At 44.9% G+C, this 19091-nt stretch overlaps 1 protein-coding gene across 1 annotated transcript in view; it reads left to right on the top strand.

Annotated features, from left to right (window-relative positions):
* The window catches only part of TP63 (tumor protein p63), a 101607-nt gene that overhangs the window by 14092 nt on the left and 68424 nt on the right, over window positions 1–19091 (top strand). Inside the window, 2 exon segments of the mRNA XM_017810818.1 lie at window positions 6552–6680; window positions 7388–7520. Coding sequence (XP_017666307.1) covers window positions 6552–6680; window positions 7388–7520 — 262 coding nt within the window.

Here is a 19091-nt window from a genome sequence, read left to right on the forward strand (position 1 = left end):
TGAGCACAGTTCAGCAGGATCTGCCTCTGCCAGGATGGGAGTCAGTCTCTTTTGGGATCATGTGAGCCAAGACCTTGGAATATGGCATCAGACAGAGAAAAAAAAAGAAGAAAATGCATTTTACAGTGCAATTCATGCTGGGAAGAGAGGTTGCTTGTTGATGAAGTAGACGCAGAAAAAGTGCACTAGAGTTCAATGAAATTCAGCCACAGTCTTCTCCGAGGCATTTGAGAGCCTGCCTGTCTACCATTTGGCTTTCATTTTGGCACCCCTGTTTGCAGCAATGAGCCAGGCTGATTTCCAAAGGTCTCTAAGGAGTGCTTCCAGGGTATGCTCTGCTGGTCGAGGGTGGCCACTGCGGTCATGGGGGACAAGAGCGCTCTGCACTTCGGGGAATTCCAGATGACACTGCCTGCCAGGCGCACGCTTGTCCCGTGCTGCCAGACCCCGCATCCTTCTCCTCTTGCACAGCTGTGAGCCTCATTAGGTACCGATGTCTACAAATCACTGCAGTGTTACAACGCAGAGCAGGGGGAATTCCAGCAGGACGAGGGCTGCCAAGTTCCTCGAGTTTTAATGGTGTGATCTGAAAAGGAGCCCCCTCCCCACTCAAAACCTAAAAATACAACTGACACCAAGATTTAGGCATTTAGGCGTAATGCTTGTGAACTTTAAATTGTTTGGTTACCATTGCTTTTGATACACTTCAAGGTGTAACTGCAGAAGACAGGGATGAGCATGTGGATTTGGATTGCTGATTGCCGACTTCTCTGTGACTTAATTCTCTACCCAGCCCACACCCTGTGATGGTTGAGCACTAATCTATTAATCTGTGCATGAATTAAGGGTTTTTAAGCGGTTAACTGCTTTAAGCATTCAGGAAGAAAGATTAGGGTTTAGTCTGGGCATATAAATTGGAATTACACTTCCACTCTGAAATGTGAGTATGGTTTAAATCTAGTCACAGCATTTCTGCAGCTTTGATTTTCATTCCTGGGCATCAGCATTTTGGTGCCTGAAGATAGATAAGTGAAATTTGGGAGTTTCTTGTTGTAGGAGGTACAGTGCATACTCTACCTGAAGAAATTAAGGCCTTTTTTAATTTCGCTATCTAAACACCCAAAATCATTAGTTCCTTTTAAAGCAAGCACCAGACTGGGACTCGGGTGACCAAGGTTGTATTTCTGGCTTGCTGAGTAACGATGAGTAATCCTATGACCTCCCAGTGTCTTAGTTTTCCCACAGGTAAAATGGGAGTAATTACCCTGTCTTCCTTTGTAGAGCACTTTGAGAATTATGAATAAAATGAGCCATATTAGATATCATTACTTAGACATTATTAATTATTTTTTGTACATTTGCATAATGTGGAAGTGCTTTCTTCATAAGACCAGATGTTCTTCTCTCTGAATCAGGGTTTCCTGAGTACTCCACTAGCAGGTCCTTTAGGGGAATATATCTTGTGAAAAAAGAGCAAAATCTGTAGCTTACAGAGAAAGACTTCTCTGGCCCCATCTGCATGTCCATTGGCTGAGAACTACAGACTCAGTGATAGAAAACTGTACACCATTGATAAGACATCTCGTGGGGACAAGCAGAAAACAACATTCTGTAATTTTGGCAAGAAGAAGAAAAAAAATCTCCAGATCATTTTGCTCGTCCCTATTGTGAAAGTTTTCATGTCACAAAATTTTACACTGTGGTTATACACCAATATTAAGCCATGAAATTCTGCATCTTCAAACTATATGATAATTTCTGAGAATTTGCCCAATGCAGGAGGAACGCAAACGACCCCAGAGCTCCAGCTTTCAAGGGAAGCTAAGGAGAACAGAAAGTGCTTGGATCTCTTGAAACCCAACACAGCAGCTTCACTGAGATACCATATTCATTTCTGGTTTCCTCATAAACTGTACTATTAACCCAGGAGTGGCTCAGAGTGTTGAAGCACCAAGCCCATTTTGGATGAAAAAGCAAAGGAAACCAGCTATCTCTTGGTTGCAACAATCTTTATTTTTGGAAGGAGGCTGCTGGACTCACACATGCGCCCCAGTGGTGCTTGAGCTGCACCCTGTGTCAGATTTGACCCTCTATCAGCGAAAGCAGGTGGCATCTGCCTTTAAGGTTAAAGCTATAGAGGAGGGGCTGTGCATGCTCAGTATCAAACCTAGGTCTTGTTTTCCTCAGGAGCTCCCGTTTTTTCCTCAGTGGTAAGTCAAACCTGGGTGTTTTGGCTTTAGCCCTTTCTAAGAAAGATTATTTGCACTAAAAGGTGGCATTTTGGGTGAGAAGTGTTGCTGTATTGCAATAGTTGAGTTTAATAGTTTTCTGTCATTTTTTTTCCTGCTGTGGAAAGTGGTTTGGGGTTGTTTTGTTTTTTTTTGTTCCTTTAATGTCTTTGATGTGAAGGTGGAAAGGGGGTAAATGTGGTGAAAACTGGAAGCATGTGCTTAGACTGAGTAGTGGGAGCAGAAATGTCTTGTTTTCTCTCTAGTTTGCTGCCAGTTTGTGGTCATGCTGGGCCAAGCAGTTGGGGCTTCATTTCCTCCAGTGTTGGGACCTTCACTTCCAGAGAAAGTCAGTTGTAGTGCAGATAGGTTAAAGCTTATGAGAATCAAATTCTGTCCTTGCCAGGATTATTTGGTTTGGCTGTTGGTTTTTGGAAGGGTGGGTTGCTTTCTTTTGTTTGGTTGATTGGTTTTTTGTTGGTTTGGATTTTTTTTTTTGTTCAGTTTAATATTCACAGCCTTCTGGAAGACTCTGAAAGTGAGTGCTGTGTGGACACGGCTACAGGGGCATGTGTCTCTCATTGCTGTGTTTTGCAGAGATCTCGCTCATCAGTGAGATGGCAAAGGGGATCAGCTGGGACACATCCCCACTGAGGGGGCTGTAACGCAGCTTTTCTGGGGGAGTGGTCAGGAGGCAGCAGAACAATCAGTGTGTCTGAGGCTTCAGCCCACCTAGGATATCTGGAAAAGTGCTTTCACCTGGAGTCTGGGCTGCTCTTGCTCCATCAAAATAAATAGGATGGAGCTGAACTAGAGCTTGGTGGGAGTGCATTGCTGCCTTAAACCTGGGATTCAGTGGCTCAGGAGCAGCGTCCCAGCACTGCATGAGGAAACACTGTGCTCTTGGTGAGGTCCTGCTTCTCGGAAAAGATTTAACTTGCTATTAATAATCCCCTAGTGGTTTCTGAAGGAGGGACTTGTGGATGCAATGTCCTATTCAGCTTGCAGTTTGATGGGGGCTGTAAATTCCCCTGTAGTTCCAGTCTGGTGTAGCCAGTGTTCTCTGCTTGTGAAAAGCAGCCTGCTAGCTAGTTCAACAGTTGATGCCTTACCTTAAACAGAGACACACCAGACAAGACTTACTACTATGTATTGTTCTATTGTAATCAGCAGTTTGGTATAAGAGCCAGTGTTCAGTAGTGCCATTTCCTGTGATGCCCTTTGGGACGAGTGGATGTGGCTAAAAGAGATGTTGCTTAAATGTCTGTTGATAAAAAAGTAGCTGGTTGGTAGAACCAATTTGAGCAATGCAAATGCTTGAAATCTTATGTTTAACTTTAGACATACTGATTATTTTACTGTAAGTAGAGCATTTGCTGATGTGGGAGAGGACAATTAACTAGAGTAGTGACATTTACGGATAGATTTTGCTTAGGCTTTAGCTGTTATTTTCCTGTGGAAATTCAGGCCCTTAGGTATATGTTTAGTAGACAGAGGCTGCTCCTTTGTGTTGAAGGCTGATAGAAGGAAAATGGCACTAGGTTTAGGTTTTATTAAAATCACAGGAAAGAAGACAGTTTATCTTGTATGCAGCTTTGTGCTGAAGTTGGTTTTCATGCAGCTTGACAGCCCTTTCCCACCTGAGAGCAGGATGCTCCAAACTGAGTAAAAAGCAATGCTCACTACCTGTCTAATGCCCACAGTATTATCACAGCTGCCTTGCCAAAGCTGGCTGCCTAATCCTGCTGCCTCCTTTGGAAATAGACTTGTACAGGTAGTAAAGGTTGCAGAGAGTGTTGAAGGAGTCTCTCAAATTTTGCTTCTGTGAAAGCATTAACCAGGAGACTTCTTGTGCATGGTATAGGGAAACATGCCTTTTTGGCTATCAGGTAGAATCTGATAATGTTTTTCTTAGAAACAGTAAGCTAGGAGCTTGGCTGGGTGCAGGGATAAAAGTGAAACAGCTGGAAAATATTTCTCTGGAGAAATATGGAGTTGTGTTTGGTAGAGGGAAGTACCAGCTGTGTCCTTAACTGGTGTTATCAGTGTGTGCAGCTAATACCTCCTGCCTCTCCTGCACTGCAGGCTGTGTGCACTGCTTGTTTTGGGGGAGGTTTATCGTATCGCTGCTGAATGGGACCACCAGGGCCAGAGCAGGCAGGGTGAACTGGGTTGTTTTGCCTTTTTGAGACCAAGAACTTTGTCCAGCAGTGAACCAAAGCTGGGGCATGCCATGGCATGCGGGAATCAAGTTGCACTGAGACTTTTCAAAGGGAAGGTCTCTGAGGAAGGTCTGTTTTGTTATAACTATTTATCTGTTGAAGGTAGTTCCTGTTTATGCAGTAACAAGAAGTGTACAAGTCATGAGCAGTTATGATAAGTGGAAAATAATTGTTAGAAGTGACCACTTTGGTGGCTTGGGAGAACCTACTGTGGGGTTCCTATGCCCGTTCCTACGAGGTCAGGACTGAGTGCAGGGTATTGAGCAATGCCTGAGGTCTGTGGGTTTAGTGGCAGAGCAGGTTGCAGAGCACATGCTCCCCCACTGTGATCCTTCAAAGCTTGTGGTGGCATTGAGTTGCAGCTTATGTGGAAGGTTTTAGGCTAGATGTGTTCTTCTGGGTTTCAGTGTGGCATTCTTGAAAGTGTCTTACTAGACTGAAAGCCTGAAAGGAGTAATTTCTGGTACTTTGTGGGATAACTGCTGTTCTCAGAGGATTTGTGATTATTCACATGTAGTGTGGATATGTGCTCACATCTGTGAGGCAGAGCTATTAGCTGTGACACTTCTGCATTTTATTTGTCTCTGGCTGTTCATGAGATTTTAAATGGTGGTGTTTTTGTTTTTTTTATTACAAAAAGGATAAGCAACTGAAATGATACTTTCACCTATTTCAAGGCATGCCCAGCTCTGGCTCTGGGAGCGTAAGACACTTTGATTTCCATTAGCTTAAAACAATGGTCTGCTCTTTTCTAAGAGCAGGAAGTTCTGTGGACAGCAGAGGTGAGGAAAGCCCCACTTTTTGCAGACCGGAGTCATCCTCAAAACATAAGAGTCACACAAATTAAGTAAAGAGAGCTAGATCCCTCTCTAACAGCACCAGAAGTAGATACTTCAGGAAAAGAACTGTAGTGTGATCTTCCCTCTGAAACACTCTTTCTTAATTTTGGCAGTTTAATAAATTAGGGTCTTCCAGGCAATTTGTTTAGACCACTGTGTTAAACAGGACGAATATGTGCCAAATCAAATATCAGTCCGGTTCTCTTTGGAATCCAGTTATAACCATGGCTCTTGCCACTGCTGTTTCCCTGGCAAGGAACATGGCCATTTGCTTGCATTGTGCTGAAATAACCCTTTAATATGAAAATTTTGCAGGATGCCCCCAACCCTGTAGCAGGAAAGGTGGTCACCTGCCTTATACTCTAATTAAAGTTGAACTGAGAGTTTTTGTCAACTGCAAATATACTCGAGAAATTCCTCCCGCTCCCCTTATATTCCTGCAGCCGTCAAGTATTTTGACATGGGTGTAAAAGCTGCTGTGTTTGAATTTAGAAATTGGCCAGTGGGATGAGAATGTGCAGCTGTGGAAGGCATGAGTGCTCCAGCTCTGTCACTGCTTCTCTTGGGCCCACCTATTTCTGTGAGGCTTGTGGGAGGTTAAAGGGGTAAAAATGGCCAAGGTAATTAGCAGATCCGGTGGAAATCAGTGGGTCAGGCTCCGAAATTGTTGGAGGGGAGAAGGCAGTAGACAAGTAGAAAAATTTTTACGTGATAGAACTTATTTCCATAGAAAATAGAACAAAAATATTATTTATTTAAAAAAAATACTTGGTTTGAGATCTCAGCTGCAGTGGCTGGGTGTAGGAGAAGTTGCCTAATCATCCAAGGGCATGCCATTTAGAGAGGTAACCAGCCAGGGACAGTGAAACCACACACTGCTTAGTTGCTTCACCTGCTGCAAAAACTACCTGCTTTATATGGGAAGTTGATTACTTTGGGGTAAAATGGAAAGTGGTTTTTTTTTTTTTTATCTCTGGGATTCTTATGATACAGCATCCCAGTGGATTCTGAGGGATATTTAACTTATTGGGAAGGTTGACCAAATTCTCTCCCATCTAAATACAGCATCTGCAGCAGTGTGGAATGTGTATTGTACAGCTGTGAATGTTCCAGGCATTCAGCATGTCTCCTTTTTCACACAATAGCTTCTATTTATGGGTTTTCATCAAGTTGTACTCATGCATTCAACATGTCTTTGTGTGTGTGTTTTTCTTTTTTTTTTCTTTCTCCTTTTTTTTTTTTCTTTGCTTTTGTTTTTTAAGGTTTGTAGAAACTCCGAGCCCCTTCTCCTGGAAGGAGAGTTACTACCGATCAGCCATGTCCCAGGGCTCACAGCCGAGGGAATTCCTCAGCCCGGAGGTAATCCAGCATCTCTGGGACTTCCTGGAACAGTAAGTAGCCCTTATGTGGAATTTGTGAAAGGTGTTTTAGGACAGGATGCTCCAGGGATTGATGCTGGGGGTTTTGGAGCCTTATGTACCTGTTGATTAGATATGGATGTGATGATTAGATGTGTCAGTCTGTGGTGACTTACAGCTCTTGAGCTCTCGAGAGGTTCCACATCCAGGCTATGGGGACCAAATGCAGTGATCAGCAGTGACACTGACTTTCTTCAAGACCTCTGGCTGAGCTGACTGCTTTCTAGGAAGTGATCACCTAAGGCACATGGTTGGCATTTTCCCCTAAGGAAATGGAAGGAGGTGAAGATGGTGCACAGTTCATCCTCCCAGGTCCAGTGAAGGAAATAAAACTGACTCTGTTCCCATTCCTGACTTGCCATGACTAATGCTAAAACAGTTACTGCTATAAATCCTCCGTGAGTTCTGTCTTTCAGTGATTTAACTCTTGCACTCTTATCTCATCTTTCTGGTCAGGCAAGTGAAACGTCCCCTCCAGGCCCTGTCCTGGTTTGGGGCTGCTGTAGTACAGCGGGTGAGGAGATAGTTGTTCGTTAGTAATAACTTACTTTGTCATGGGACTGGTTCGTGGTTATGCCGAAGTACTGGATGACACCCTAGCAGGAGGCATGGGGAGGGAAGGTGGGGTGGTGGAAAATGGAATTTGGCCAGTTTTAACTTTAGTACTGTGTTCTTTTCAGGCCAATATGCTCAGTTCAGCCAATTGATTTAAACTTCATCGATGGCCCATCTGAAAATGGCTCTACAAACAAAATTGAGATTAGCATGGACTGCGTCCGGGTGCAGGACACGGAGCTCAATGACCCAATGTGGGTGAGTAGTGAGAGCTTCCTTGACCTTTGGGGAAACATGGAGAGTTTTTGCAGACGCTATTCCAGCTGTGTTGCCCCAGGTCCATCTTCCTCCCTTGGCTGACTCCTGACTTGCTCTCCTTCTCCTGCCACAGCAATGGCAGGAGAGAGGGATGAGGCAGCTAAACTTGGCAGGAGAGCTGGGGAGTCTCTTTCACACACTACTCAACCATCCCTGCACTCTCCCTGCTTAGAGGTAGTTTTATGTGGCCTTGTTTGGGTTCTGGGCACAGTCGCAATTTTGCTGACCAAGGCCAGAGGTTCTTCACTGGTTTTTGTTCTCTTGAGGGTCATATAGGAGTGAAAACTTTTTTTCAGACCACAGTGGGTTTTTTTTCCTCCTGTTTCTCCAGACTAGAGAGTGTTTATATTGAGTCTTGGCCATGGGTGTCTCATCAGTATGGCTCAAGACTGGAATGCAGATGAGGCACTGGTGGTTGTTGGTTCATTGCCTTTGGCACAAACAGACTGGCTCTTTCTTAGCAATAGCCCTACTGAAGAAGCCAGGTGCTGTTCTTGCAGGCTGGAGCAGGAGCCATTTTGAAGTTTGAGTTGTTCATGTCCTGTTTCTGTTCTTCCTGGGTTTTGTATACTATAGGATAAAAATAATGTGTAGTTTGAAATTTGTTTTTGTGTCTGTAAATTTTCTTGTTCCACTGTTTCCATCCTCAGAAAGTGGTGCCATTTGATTTCCTGGCTAATCAACCACAATTTTTAATGTGCCCAAAAATGGTATGTTGGCAATTTGAATCCTGGCAGTGTTTGTAACCTGGTGGATTGTGTCTGCAAGCAAAGAACTCCTGGGTCATGCTGATTGCAGTCCCTAATGACAGACAGTTTGATCTGTTAGTGGTACTTTGGTGTGACTACTGGGGAGACTGCAGTGCTCTTCTTTTTCCATGGAGGTTACAAAGGGTTAAAAGGACAATTTGAGGTTGGGTATGTGCTCAGCTAATGTGGTGAAGCTGATCCAAGTGCACAAGGAGAGGTGACTGAAATTAAGTCTGGTTATCTTTTGATTCTGCATTTTTGGGGGCACAGAGGGGTGGGGTACAAGCCTTCCATCAGCATGTGGATCTCAGCTTTTTCCACCACTATAGCAAAGCTCCAGTGAAATGTTATCTCTTCAATGGGCCAAAGATTCTCCACGTTTACAGGGACTTCTGATTTTCAAAGTGCATAGTAATAGTCTGCTTGAACTATGTCCTCTTAAAAAACAATCCCCACCAGTTTAAATGTCATCAGCAGAAACTCTGCTCCTTCCACGCTCAAATCTGGACTTGTGGCATTGAGCACTAGTAAAGCCTCCCCATCTCCAGCTCCTCTGAGCTGTCTGCAGAGCACAGTGGTGGCTGATTGGGCTCACTGAAGGCCTGTTCAGAGTCTCCCTCTCCCGTCTGTGGAGCAGAGAAACATGAATGGAAAGACCCTTTCCCCTGTCCTCTCTGAGCCTTGCTGAAGTGAGCACTGGTGCTAGGGAAGGGCACAAGCAGCTTTCTCTATGCAATAACCTCTTGCTTATGATGGGCTTGATCCCAGCCTTGTAGGAGGCATTTCTGGAGAGGCCAAGCTGTACGGTGACTTCTTTTTAAGAAATGTTTTTCACTGACGTGACAAGCTGAAGGGGGAGCAGGGAAATTCCATCCTATCCTCACCCTTACTGTAAGGCACCAGCTTAGAGTACATTAATGTATGTACATTAACAAATGTTCCAGTTTGTCTCCAGTGGAAGACAGCACCTTTGCTCAGTTGAATGCTGGACAAAAGCCTTCACAAAGCAAAATATGCATCGCAAACCTGTGCAAACAGCCTGTCTTTTAAAATGAGGAAAGCTCTTTTTACTCCCCTTACCACCACCACCACCTCCCTATAAATTTGCTAACATCCCTGACAGGTGACAACTCCCCTTGCAGAGAAGTCTGTGTTTGCTTTGCTGTTTCTGGGGCTCAAAGCGGCTGCAGCTTGCGTTAGCAGAGAATGTGTAGCCCGAGGCAAGGTGTTTGCTTTAATCTGAAATACCTTACAACCCTCTTCCCCTCCAGCTTCTCTTTTCCTTTGGATAGCTTCAGGGCACGAGCTTTCCTTGCACCTGTCTCTCCTGTAACCTCAGCCATGTCACTTCTAGACACGAGGTGCTGCACGCAGCTGATTGCAGCAAAGGGTTGAAGAGGGCAGATAAACACAAAGGAATGCAGCAGAAACAGAGGGGCCCTGGGAGATGAGCACTGAGATCAAGGCAGAGGGCTTTATAGTATTACATTTGTCTTAAGAAAAGAGCAAGGCCAGCTTTTCTCCAAAATGTATCACCATGTGAGATTTAAATGGGTGCAAAGCAATTAAGACTGGTGTTTTTGAAGCAGTTGTCCTTGTGTAGACTTTGAGGCAATCCCAATCAGCCTTTAAAATAAGTTCTGCACCTTCTTTCAACTTACTTCTGAAAAATGAAACTTTCAGTCTTAAAAGATGTCCACCTTTGATCCCAACAGTTGTGTTGGTAAGATCTGTGATTTTTTTTTTTTTTTATTTTTTTCTTTTATTTTTATTATTTAACTTTCGAGGGTACAGTTGTTTGTTCACAATAGAGTTGGCAGTGGGGAAGGAGCTATAGTGTTCAGAACAGTGCCTGAAGAAACTGTCCTACCAGTGGACTGGAAACTGAGCATAAGTTCTGCCCTCCTGAACACCCATTAGTTGTGTTCATTGCCTTGAAAATGCAACTGTTTGGAGAGAGAGCTGGAGAAGAGGGCTGTGTGACACAGAGATCCCTCTCATCTGAACCCTTGCAGTTCTCACACACTTCTTTTTAAGGAAGAAACATTCTTCCTGTGTCCATATAAGAAAGGGGTAAGAGAAACTGGTGATCTGCACTGTCTTGGGATGAAAAGAGCTGGAGGGGCCAGGAAGAGGGCTTGTGGGTCTGGTGTAACACCAGACAGTCAGCAGCCTTCCCTGGCTCTGTGCCTTGTGACCAGCTCTTTCACAATGTCCTGGGTGGCCCCTCTGTGAGGCTGTTGGCTATGCCCCTTCCTTTCTTCTGGTGTGAACCACAGGCAGACTGGAAAATCCCAGCAAAGATCTGTCTTTTTGCGTGACCGGAGTGAAAGGCTGGTGGTCCCTGTGGGTGTGGAGAACGCCTATCTTCTGCCATGGCCCTAGTGTGGGAAGGAGCTGCGGATGTCCAGGGAGGTAAGTTGAATGTGTGTCCTTGTGGGCCTCCTGCCATTCATTAAGCCCATCAAAGAGGGGGTCCCCAGCCTATACTCTGATCAAGGATGCAGCCAGCAACGATAGGGTCTGTGGTGGGGTGGTGTCTAGCTCCCTGCGTTCAGGAGGAACACTGCTTGCAAAACCTATAACCTGCAGTGCTAGAAATTAGGCAATGTTATAGCAATTTTATATTTTTGTCTGACTGACTAAATGCCCTGGAGCAACAGGGAGGAGAGGTCTGGAGACCTCTCTCTAGGAATGAGTGTGTGGCAGTGCAATAACCCTGCATTGCCCTGGAGCCCTCTTAGTGCTGTCAGTCTGACCTACCAGGTGCAGAATTGCTTTCCTTCACAATCCCTCAGAAGTCCTGTAAACTGTTCAGCAATGCTTAGAGATGCTAGTCTGGACCCAAACAAAGCTGCTTTGGGCTAAGGACTTCAGCGAGCAGCATCCTGATAAAAGTGTTATTTGTGGGGTTTGCAGAGTCTGTAAGTCGTCTGCCACCACCATCCCAGCAGTATGTCCAGGGTTCCAGGGAGCTTGCTGGCAGGAGCTGCAGTGCTGTCCCCAGTGATGGAGCAGCTTGTCCCCCTCCCCCTGTACATACCTTCCTTTCATGCCCCTGAGCGAGCCGTCCTCCCGCAGCCCCTTGCCTAACCAGTTCAGTGGAATGCCTTTTCCCCAGACAGTCGCCGTGGTCAGAGTTTTCTTAACCTGCATCCATCCCTCCCCATAAAAGGCAGAGAGAATTCCTTGTCCTTTTTTTTTTTACTTTTCGATATTTATTTGTTCTTCCTCTTCTTCTGCAAATAACTGTGGGGATTTGCTGTGTGTGGCTTGATTAGGCACCGCTGAGCTCCCTGTGGGGTGGGTTTTTGCCTTGGAGATGGTGGTGTAGTACAGGAGGTTGTCCTTTTGAGTTTGGGTACTCAGCTTCATGGGCTGTGGGTGTCCCAAGCCTGGTAGCTACAGAAATTTTTGAGGTGCAACATGCATTTCATAGTTTTATAAGTGAGAGCTGAAGCTCTGTGACTGCTGTTCTCCTCTATACATAGAGGTGAAGATAACTGTTGGCTCTAGGATAGACAGGATGCATCCCATGGAGGACATGGAGGTGTCGAGGCTCTCAGCCTCAGCCCTCTTACCAATGACACATCTCAGAGCTGGTGTTTGATGATTCCCAATGGAAACAAGAAGCCTTTCCCATATTTAGCTTGCCGTAGGCGCATGAAGGAGCCACCCAAGCCACTTTGTACAAGATACCCTCCCCTGCTGCAGCCCAATGGGCTGTAGAGGAGCTACTCTGGCCCAGGGTAGCTGCTGGCTCTCTTCTGCATGCTCTCAGCCTTGGTACTGTGTAAATCAGTTCAGTAATTCATACTTGGCAGCTATGCACTGAATTCCTGGGTCCCCATCACCTGGGAGCTGTGGTCAGGATCAGATGTGCAACACTACGAAGGGCAGACACAAAAGAATCCAACTTACTGTCCAGAAGGATGTCTGTGGTGTCCTATCCAAGACTTTAATATTAAAGCACAGGCTCTAAACTGTGTTAGCTTTTAATTGCTTCCTTAAAAGTGTTTGTGTGGTTCAGGAGGACTCCACTTGCTGCAAGGTAATGGCTGAAGAAGCAGATGAATGCTGGTTAAGGGGCGGCGAGACTGTGGGACAGGCTGGACATCCCTGTGTATCCACAGCAGGGCAGGGAGAGTGCCTTGGTACAGGGACTGACTAACACAAGGTGTGTATTTCCACGGGCTCTAGCAGGTGTTGCAGCCCTGCATTTTGTTGGGAAATGGTTTTGCACCTGGAGGATAAGGCTGATTTGATAAATAGATGCAGCAAAGTGGGTTATGTGGCCATCTGTTTCCACGCCTAAGTATTCCTGGATTGACCATAGAAAGGAAGGAAGGACTTTGTACAGCACAGGGATGTGATCAAAGCTTTTATTACTGTCTGGTTTGTGCTTGAGAGAGTTTGAGGCTTGCCAAGTTTCTCTTCTTTGTGGGTATTTATTTGTTCCATAGCTGTGCAAAGAAAGTTGAGATTATGCAAAGACATTTCCATAATGAGCAAATGCATTACTCTGTTGGAAGCTTCCCTCCAGCACCTCTCTTGTTTGCAGTTAAACTCAGAAGCTCTCCTAATTTAGGCTTGGCTATGTAATCTTGCTCAGTGTTTAATCTTCTGCAGTGTAGGTCCCTCCAAATGATCTAATCATCACATTTAGAGCTGCAGATCCAAATCTAGAAATGGTCAATTCTTTCAGATAAGAATGAATGTAAAGAATGCATTTGTACATTCAGTTTGGTCAAAACTTGAAGACTTCTCTCATCTTGTGTGTATCAGGAGTCCAAAGACGTATTTATGTTTCTTTAAAATAATTTTTCCCTAGCTCCCTTTCCTGTGCTACTTGGCCCTGGTTCTGGCTGCAGACCAGGGCTGGCTTCATTTCTTCCTGTAGGAATGCAGCCAGTTGATGAATATCCTTACACCAAGTGTTTTATTTTGATGTAAATTCCCAGGATTCTCAAAGGTATTGAAGAAAACTAATGGGTGATATGTCTGCTGTGCTATAGATCATTTTGGAAGCATATTTAAGATTCCTTTAAATATTTCTTCCCTTTGAGCATCTTGCTTTGCATCCATCTTGGGAAGGAATAAACTAATTTTAAGCTGAAAAGCACAAAACTACTGGAAGGTAGTCACATGTGAGATGAGGTGTTTGTTCTCCTCTGGAGGGGTGGCTTTAACTCCACGATTCATATCGCTATGAGCACCTGAAGTGGAAGAGTGTAGCAATTGGAGTCCTGTCATCTGCCCACATACAAATACCTCAGAACAAGCGAAGCAGTCACTTCAGAAAACATCTTCCCCAAGCAACTAGGCCTGCCTCCAAAGGTTTCCATGGTGCTGCACGTGCTCCTTGAGCAAGTATGGAGCAATAATGCATAGTGCTTATTTTACATCTTTAAAAGGTCTGCACAAACACTGAATTAATTTCGAAGCAATAGATTGTAGGAACTTTTGCCTCTGGAGCAAGTTTTAAGGTTTATGCTGTCTTGATGGGAACTTTGCTCTGTTTCTACCTAGTTGATAGGATCCTCTTAGGATCCTCTTTCCTTTGCCCCCCCCAAATTATAGACATAATTTCCATATTTGTTGGGAGCACTTTGATTGGGTTAGACCCTGTAAGTGGTAATCCCCTTGGGTGGCTGGCGTTTCAGCAAGCCATGAAGTGCAGCATGAACACCAGTAGAAGTGGAGTGGCCATCCCCAGAGTTTGCCTTCCTTTAGGCTTTTTGTGTTTGTTTTGCATTGTTATTTTTGGTTGTTTTTAAACCGAACTGCTGGAAGAAGGAATGTAAGATCCTTTTCTCTTGTTAGCTGGAAGTAGGGTGATGAATTGAGCTGCCTATATCCAGCCAAGTGAAACCTTCATGGAGCTTTGTCGTGTCCCTCTTTGTAGGCTGAGATGGATAGAAGATGGAGAGCACCTCTCAGTGCTGTTGCAAGCTGCAGAGCTGACCGTGCCAGGGAGAGGTTGCTACTTTCAGGCTAAGACAGACCTGGAGCACAACCCTGGGAGTGTCCTGCTCGCCTTCCTGGTCCAACACAGCCAAAGTGTCTGTGCTGCAGAGAGCTGTGGGGTGTAGCTTTTGTTTTAAAAGTCATTTCTTGCATTAATTGGGATTCTTGCTTTGAAGAGAGTCTTATGCATCCAAAGTCTCACTGTATATGTTGCTTTGTGGTTCTGTACATCCTGCCCACAGTCCTGTTAATGACTATTATTTTTTCCTCCAGTATTTCATGGGGAGACTTTTGGACTAGATAATATTTTCTTCTGAATGTCTGTACCATCTGCTTTCCACCTCACTGTCATTGATTTGATAGCATTAAAATTAATGAGGGAGTGAATTGTTAGGCAGTCAAAAATCAAATCAGTCTCTGTGAAGCATAGATTAAGGAGTGGTTTGTGGCCTGAGTTCGTTTACTCACTGGTAACTGAACTCTTCACTAATCAGCATCTGAATTTGCAGAGATTAATAAAAGATCAAAGGAATTTTCAGTAATGAATGTAACTGCCACTCTAAAAGAATGGATTTTTATCTCCAGCTTGCTTAAACAGAAGGAAAAGGTACCCTGAAGTACTCTTATTTCTCTTTGAGAACATGGATGGGTGTGGTGGACCTCATGAGGATGTCCAGACTGGGTTAAAATTAAACAAGTCTGAAACAAAAGTGATCAGTCTTCTGGGAAAGATCTCTAACCCAACAACTGAACCCCATGACCATTGCCATACTGATGTTGGACATGGCATGTGAGAACAGGCAGGGGTCACTCACAGACCAGCACTGCAAAGTACAACATTTCTGCATAGGAAACAAGGCATAACCCAGCTTCCTGGCTGCCTCAGGAGGTGTGTGGTACCCCAGCACTCTGGCACAACGTAGGATAACAGTGACGTGTTAACATGAGAAGCGAGAATGGCCATTGGTTGAAGGGTCAGGGTTTAACCAGAGGTTTGGAAGACTGTTCTCGAATTATTGCAAAGTGGTAACCTTCTTTTCAATACTGGATTATTTTAAAAGGGTTTGGGTGGGAGGGAGTTGGCAGTGTAGCAGAGCCTGGTTGGAAAGAGCTGCTATGATTGTGCGTTTATAAACAGTTGTGCATTTCATGAGAGCAATCTGTAGTTTATACAAGATAAGGGAAGAACAATGCTTTCCCCTCTGCTGCTTGTGCAAGAGCAGGCCTAGTTTATCAACACTTGCTCCTTTCTCTAATTGAAAACAAAGGCTCTGCAATCTGTCGCTATCTCCTTTTCCCTTTCCCTGGCCAGAGTGCTTGGTCTCTGGGATGCAGGTTTGTGCCATGACCTTGTCCCACCTCCAGCTGGAGGGATGGGACTGTTTATGCCAATCAGTAGCAATTTTCATGAATTTTCTTGCGTAACCCTCTATTAACTTTCAAAAAATATTTCACAGATATGGGAGGGGGCAGGGAAGGAGAGGATCAATCATGCTGTTTTGAGCATCCAGAGATCCTCATGAGGCAAAAATGCTGTTTGAGTGTTGAGGCTTGTTACTCCAACAAAAGAGCTGCAGAGTCTTGAACCCCCAAAATCCCCTGGTCATATTTCCATGCATGAGTGTCTGCTGACCCGCATTTTGTGTTCATCAGTGCAAAAGTGTCTGCTCAAGTGTCTGCTGGCCAGTGGTTTTGTGGGCTTATGTGTTGCCTTGCCAAGAGCTCTGTGTTCATACAGTGTTATCTCTCAGCTTTTTTAGTGAAAGCAACTGTTCTTTAAAGAGAATCAGTAGGGTACAGAAAAAGTTAGAAAATTAGATAAAAGGAGCACCAGGAATAAGCAGAAACACTTTTTAATAAATCATCTGTATGCTCTGTGACCAACCTATGTCATATACCAACTGAGAGTCCTTTCTGGCACTTTGACGGGAATGACCCTTGATGGTATTGGAGGGTTTTTGGTTGTGCAGACATAGGGCAGGTGTGGGAGCCTTGCATCACCTTGGATGGAGAGCTGAATCTCTCCGGAGGAGTGTTTTGCGCTCTCATTAAATGGAGCTCAGCAGCCAGAGGGCAGAGTGCCCGAGGGCTGTGTGCGCCCTTCCTAAACCAATATTGCACAGTGGTTGTGAAGGGAACTGGTTTTGTTTCACAATTCCTTTCCACCTTCCCTCTCCCTGCTCCCCTCCGTGTAGTGTTATCTCCTGACATGATGCCATTAACTCTCTAATTAGCCCTAGGGGTGTTCTGGGGGAGATAACGAGACTGTAGGAGCTCAAATAAGCAGCGTGCGCAGATGTTTACCCAGGGTCGGAGGGCAGGGCTGTTGTGACAGGCGATTGCCTTGGGGAGGGCCTGTTCCTTGGGGAAGAAGAAAGGGTCCTGCACTGTGGGCAAAGCTGGAGCTGGGCTCTACTCCTGTCTTTGGCAAGTCCACCTGTTTACCCTGCGCTTTCAAAATGGGGGGAAAAAATGCAAATGGGAGTCCTTGGAAGAAAGGATTGATCCTCAGTACTAAACACTTGCAGACAGGGCATGTTTGTAGCTTGAAGGCTCATACATTTGAGCGCATTCCAAAGGAATTTCTGGGCTTCTGACCTGTCCCTGGGTCAGTGGTAAGGAAGTCAGGAGGGAATTGAATTTGTACTCCCGGGTGCAGCAGACAGGTTAGCTCTGAGAGCAGGGGCTGCCTGGTCTCTCTCTTGCACAGGGATGAGCTGCAGCTCCACGCAATGCTCCAGAGCAGCCTGCCCAGGATAGCCTGGGATAGAGCAGCCTGCCCAGGATAGGCCTGTAGCCAGTCAGCAGCAGGCAGGATGATGCCTTTTATGCATCATCTCTCTTTTTTTATTTGTTCTATCTTGCCATAGATGGTTGGATTAAAAACACACACAAAAAAAGGAAAGTCCCTGTTTCAGGGACTGGGATGTTTTTCCCTCCCTTCCCTGTGGTTTTAGCAGTGAAGTTTACTCTGCATGAGTTTTCGAGAGGGCAGGTTGACTTTTACATTTTCTCTGAAGTATTTTCCTTCAGCTCTTTAACCTGACTGTTTGCTGTCGCAGAGTATCATGTCTGTCCCTGTGAAGTCTTCACTGGAAAGACTCTCAAAGCCAATTGGCGGAGGCTTGCTTTTTGAGCATTCAGCAGTTATTCAGATGTAACAAAAAAAACCCACAACAAAACAGCACAAAAAACTGTTCTATTTTTCCCCTCCTCCTTCTGTTATCTCAGTCCTAATTTGTAAACATTTCTGAGTTCAGTGAATGTCACAGTCCGTGGTGACGCGGTTGATCCAGATGCTATTTTTGTAGGAGCAGAGAGGTCTGAGCAGATTTTTTTTTTTCTTTGATCTGCAGAAAATTCTGCATGAACCATCTAACATGCAGGCAGGTGTGCGTGCACACACACCCCCTTCTATGAGAAATTACGCAATCTCCAATTAACACTGCAGTTGTGGTCATGACATTTTTAATCGTCACGATTTTGTGCACTTACCTTGCGACCAGGAAGGTTGAGAACTTGCACGTGGTAGTGGTGCGAGAGACTGGGATGAACCATATAACAGCACAGAGAAAGAGCATTCAAACAAAGAGCCTGAATCAGCAGTTTGGCTTGGCCGACAGCTCATTTTGGAAACTTAGGGGTCTTGTTTGCGTATTACTTTGTTCTTCAACATACCAGCAGGAGCCACAAAGCATTGCCAGAAGCTTTCTAGAATATCTGAGTCAGACCTGGGAGAGTTGCAGCTGAAACTTTCAAATCTAACTAGCAATTATTATTTTTAGTTTCCTACAGTATTGGAGGTAAATTGCTTTAAGGAGACTTCCTTTCCTGAGGCTAAGCTACTTTTTTAAAAAAAAATTCAATCCAACTAAGTATCCAAAGCATGAAGTGCCAGGCTTTTCTCTTGCTGCTTTGGCTTGATTTCTTTGTTTTCTACTTTGTTCTTTTTCTGTTCAGGGTGGAAGAGAGTTTATTGGACTAGAAGAATAGAGTTAAACCTTGTTCATCTGGCCTCAATATGAAGTAATTCTTTTTAACATGTGAAAGGAGGGCCTTTGCCTGAATCTGTTTGCTTTTTCTGATTGGTGTGATGAGGCATACATACCTATTTACAAAGATTGTCTTGCCATGACTTCAGACCCTTACAGTTGGTGTTTCCCTTAGAGACCTGTCCAGAAGGCTCAAACAAATTGTAACTATCACTGCCCCATGGCTGAAAAGTGAGTGTTCAGTCTGAGGAGGTGGGGGATGTCATTCTGCTTTTATGACTCAGCCACTTAAACATACGGTATTTCAGGGAGTCAAGTTTTCCTCTGAGAACCTCTAAGATAGGCTGCCTGGCTGCTGTTAGGTTGTTGGAGGCTCATCTATGTGAAATTTTTTGCATCTACAAAAGGAGAGAATGAGAGCCCGAGAGCTTTTCTTTCTGGTGGTAAGGTAGAAAAGCTCAAGCCTTTGCTTTTCCCTTGTCCATTAGTGCTAGTACGAATATTCAAGGCATGACACCAGCCCATGGGACAGGGGAAAGCATCTTATGAACATCTTTAGGTCTGGAGCCAGTGAAACAAAGTTTGGATCCCTGGACTGATGAGAGGAGTATGCTTGTGCCTGGGCTGCAGCAGCGCTGGTGGGTGCAATGTCTGGTGTATGCTCTGTTACCTCCTGCCACCCCTGTTGGAGTGCTGGTGGCCTTCCTGGTGTCCCTTGTGGATGACTGATTTGCAAAAAGCCACTTGTCCAGCATCCACTTCAAGGTGACCACACAGGCTAATGCCTCTGAAATACTGAGCCA

Source organism: Lepidothrix coronata, unplaced genomic scaffold (assembly GCF_001604755.1).
Source record: "Lepidothrix coronata isolate B3197 unplaced genomic scaffold, Lepidothrix_coronata-1.0 Scaffold29, whole genome shotgun sequence".
NCBI lineage: Eukaryota > Metazoa > Chordata > Aves > Passeriformes > Pipridae > Lepidothrix > Lepidothrix coronata.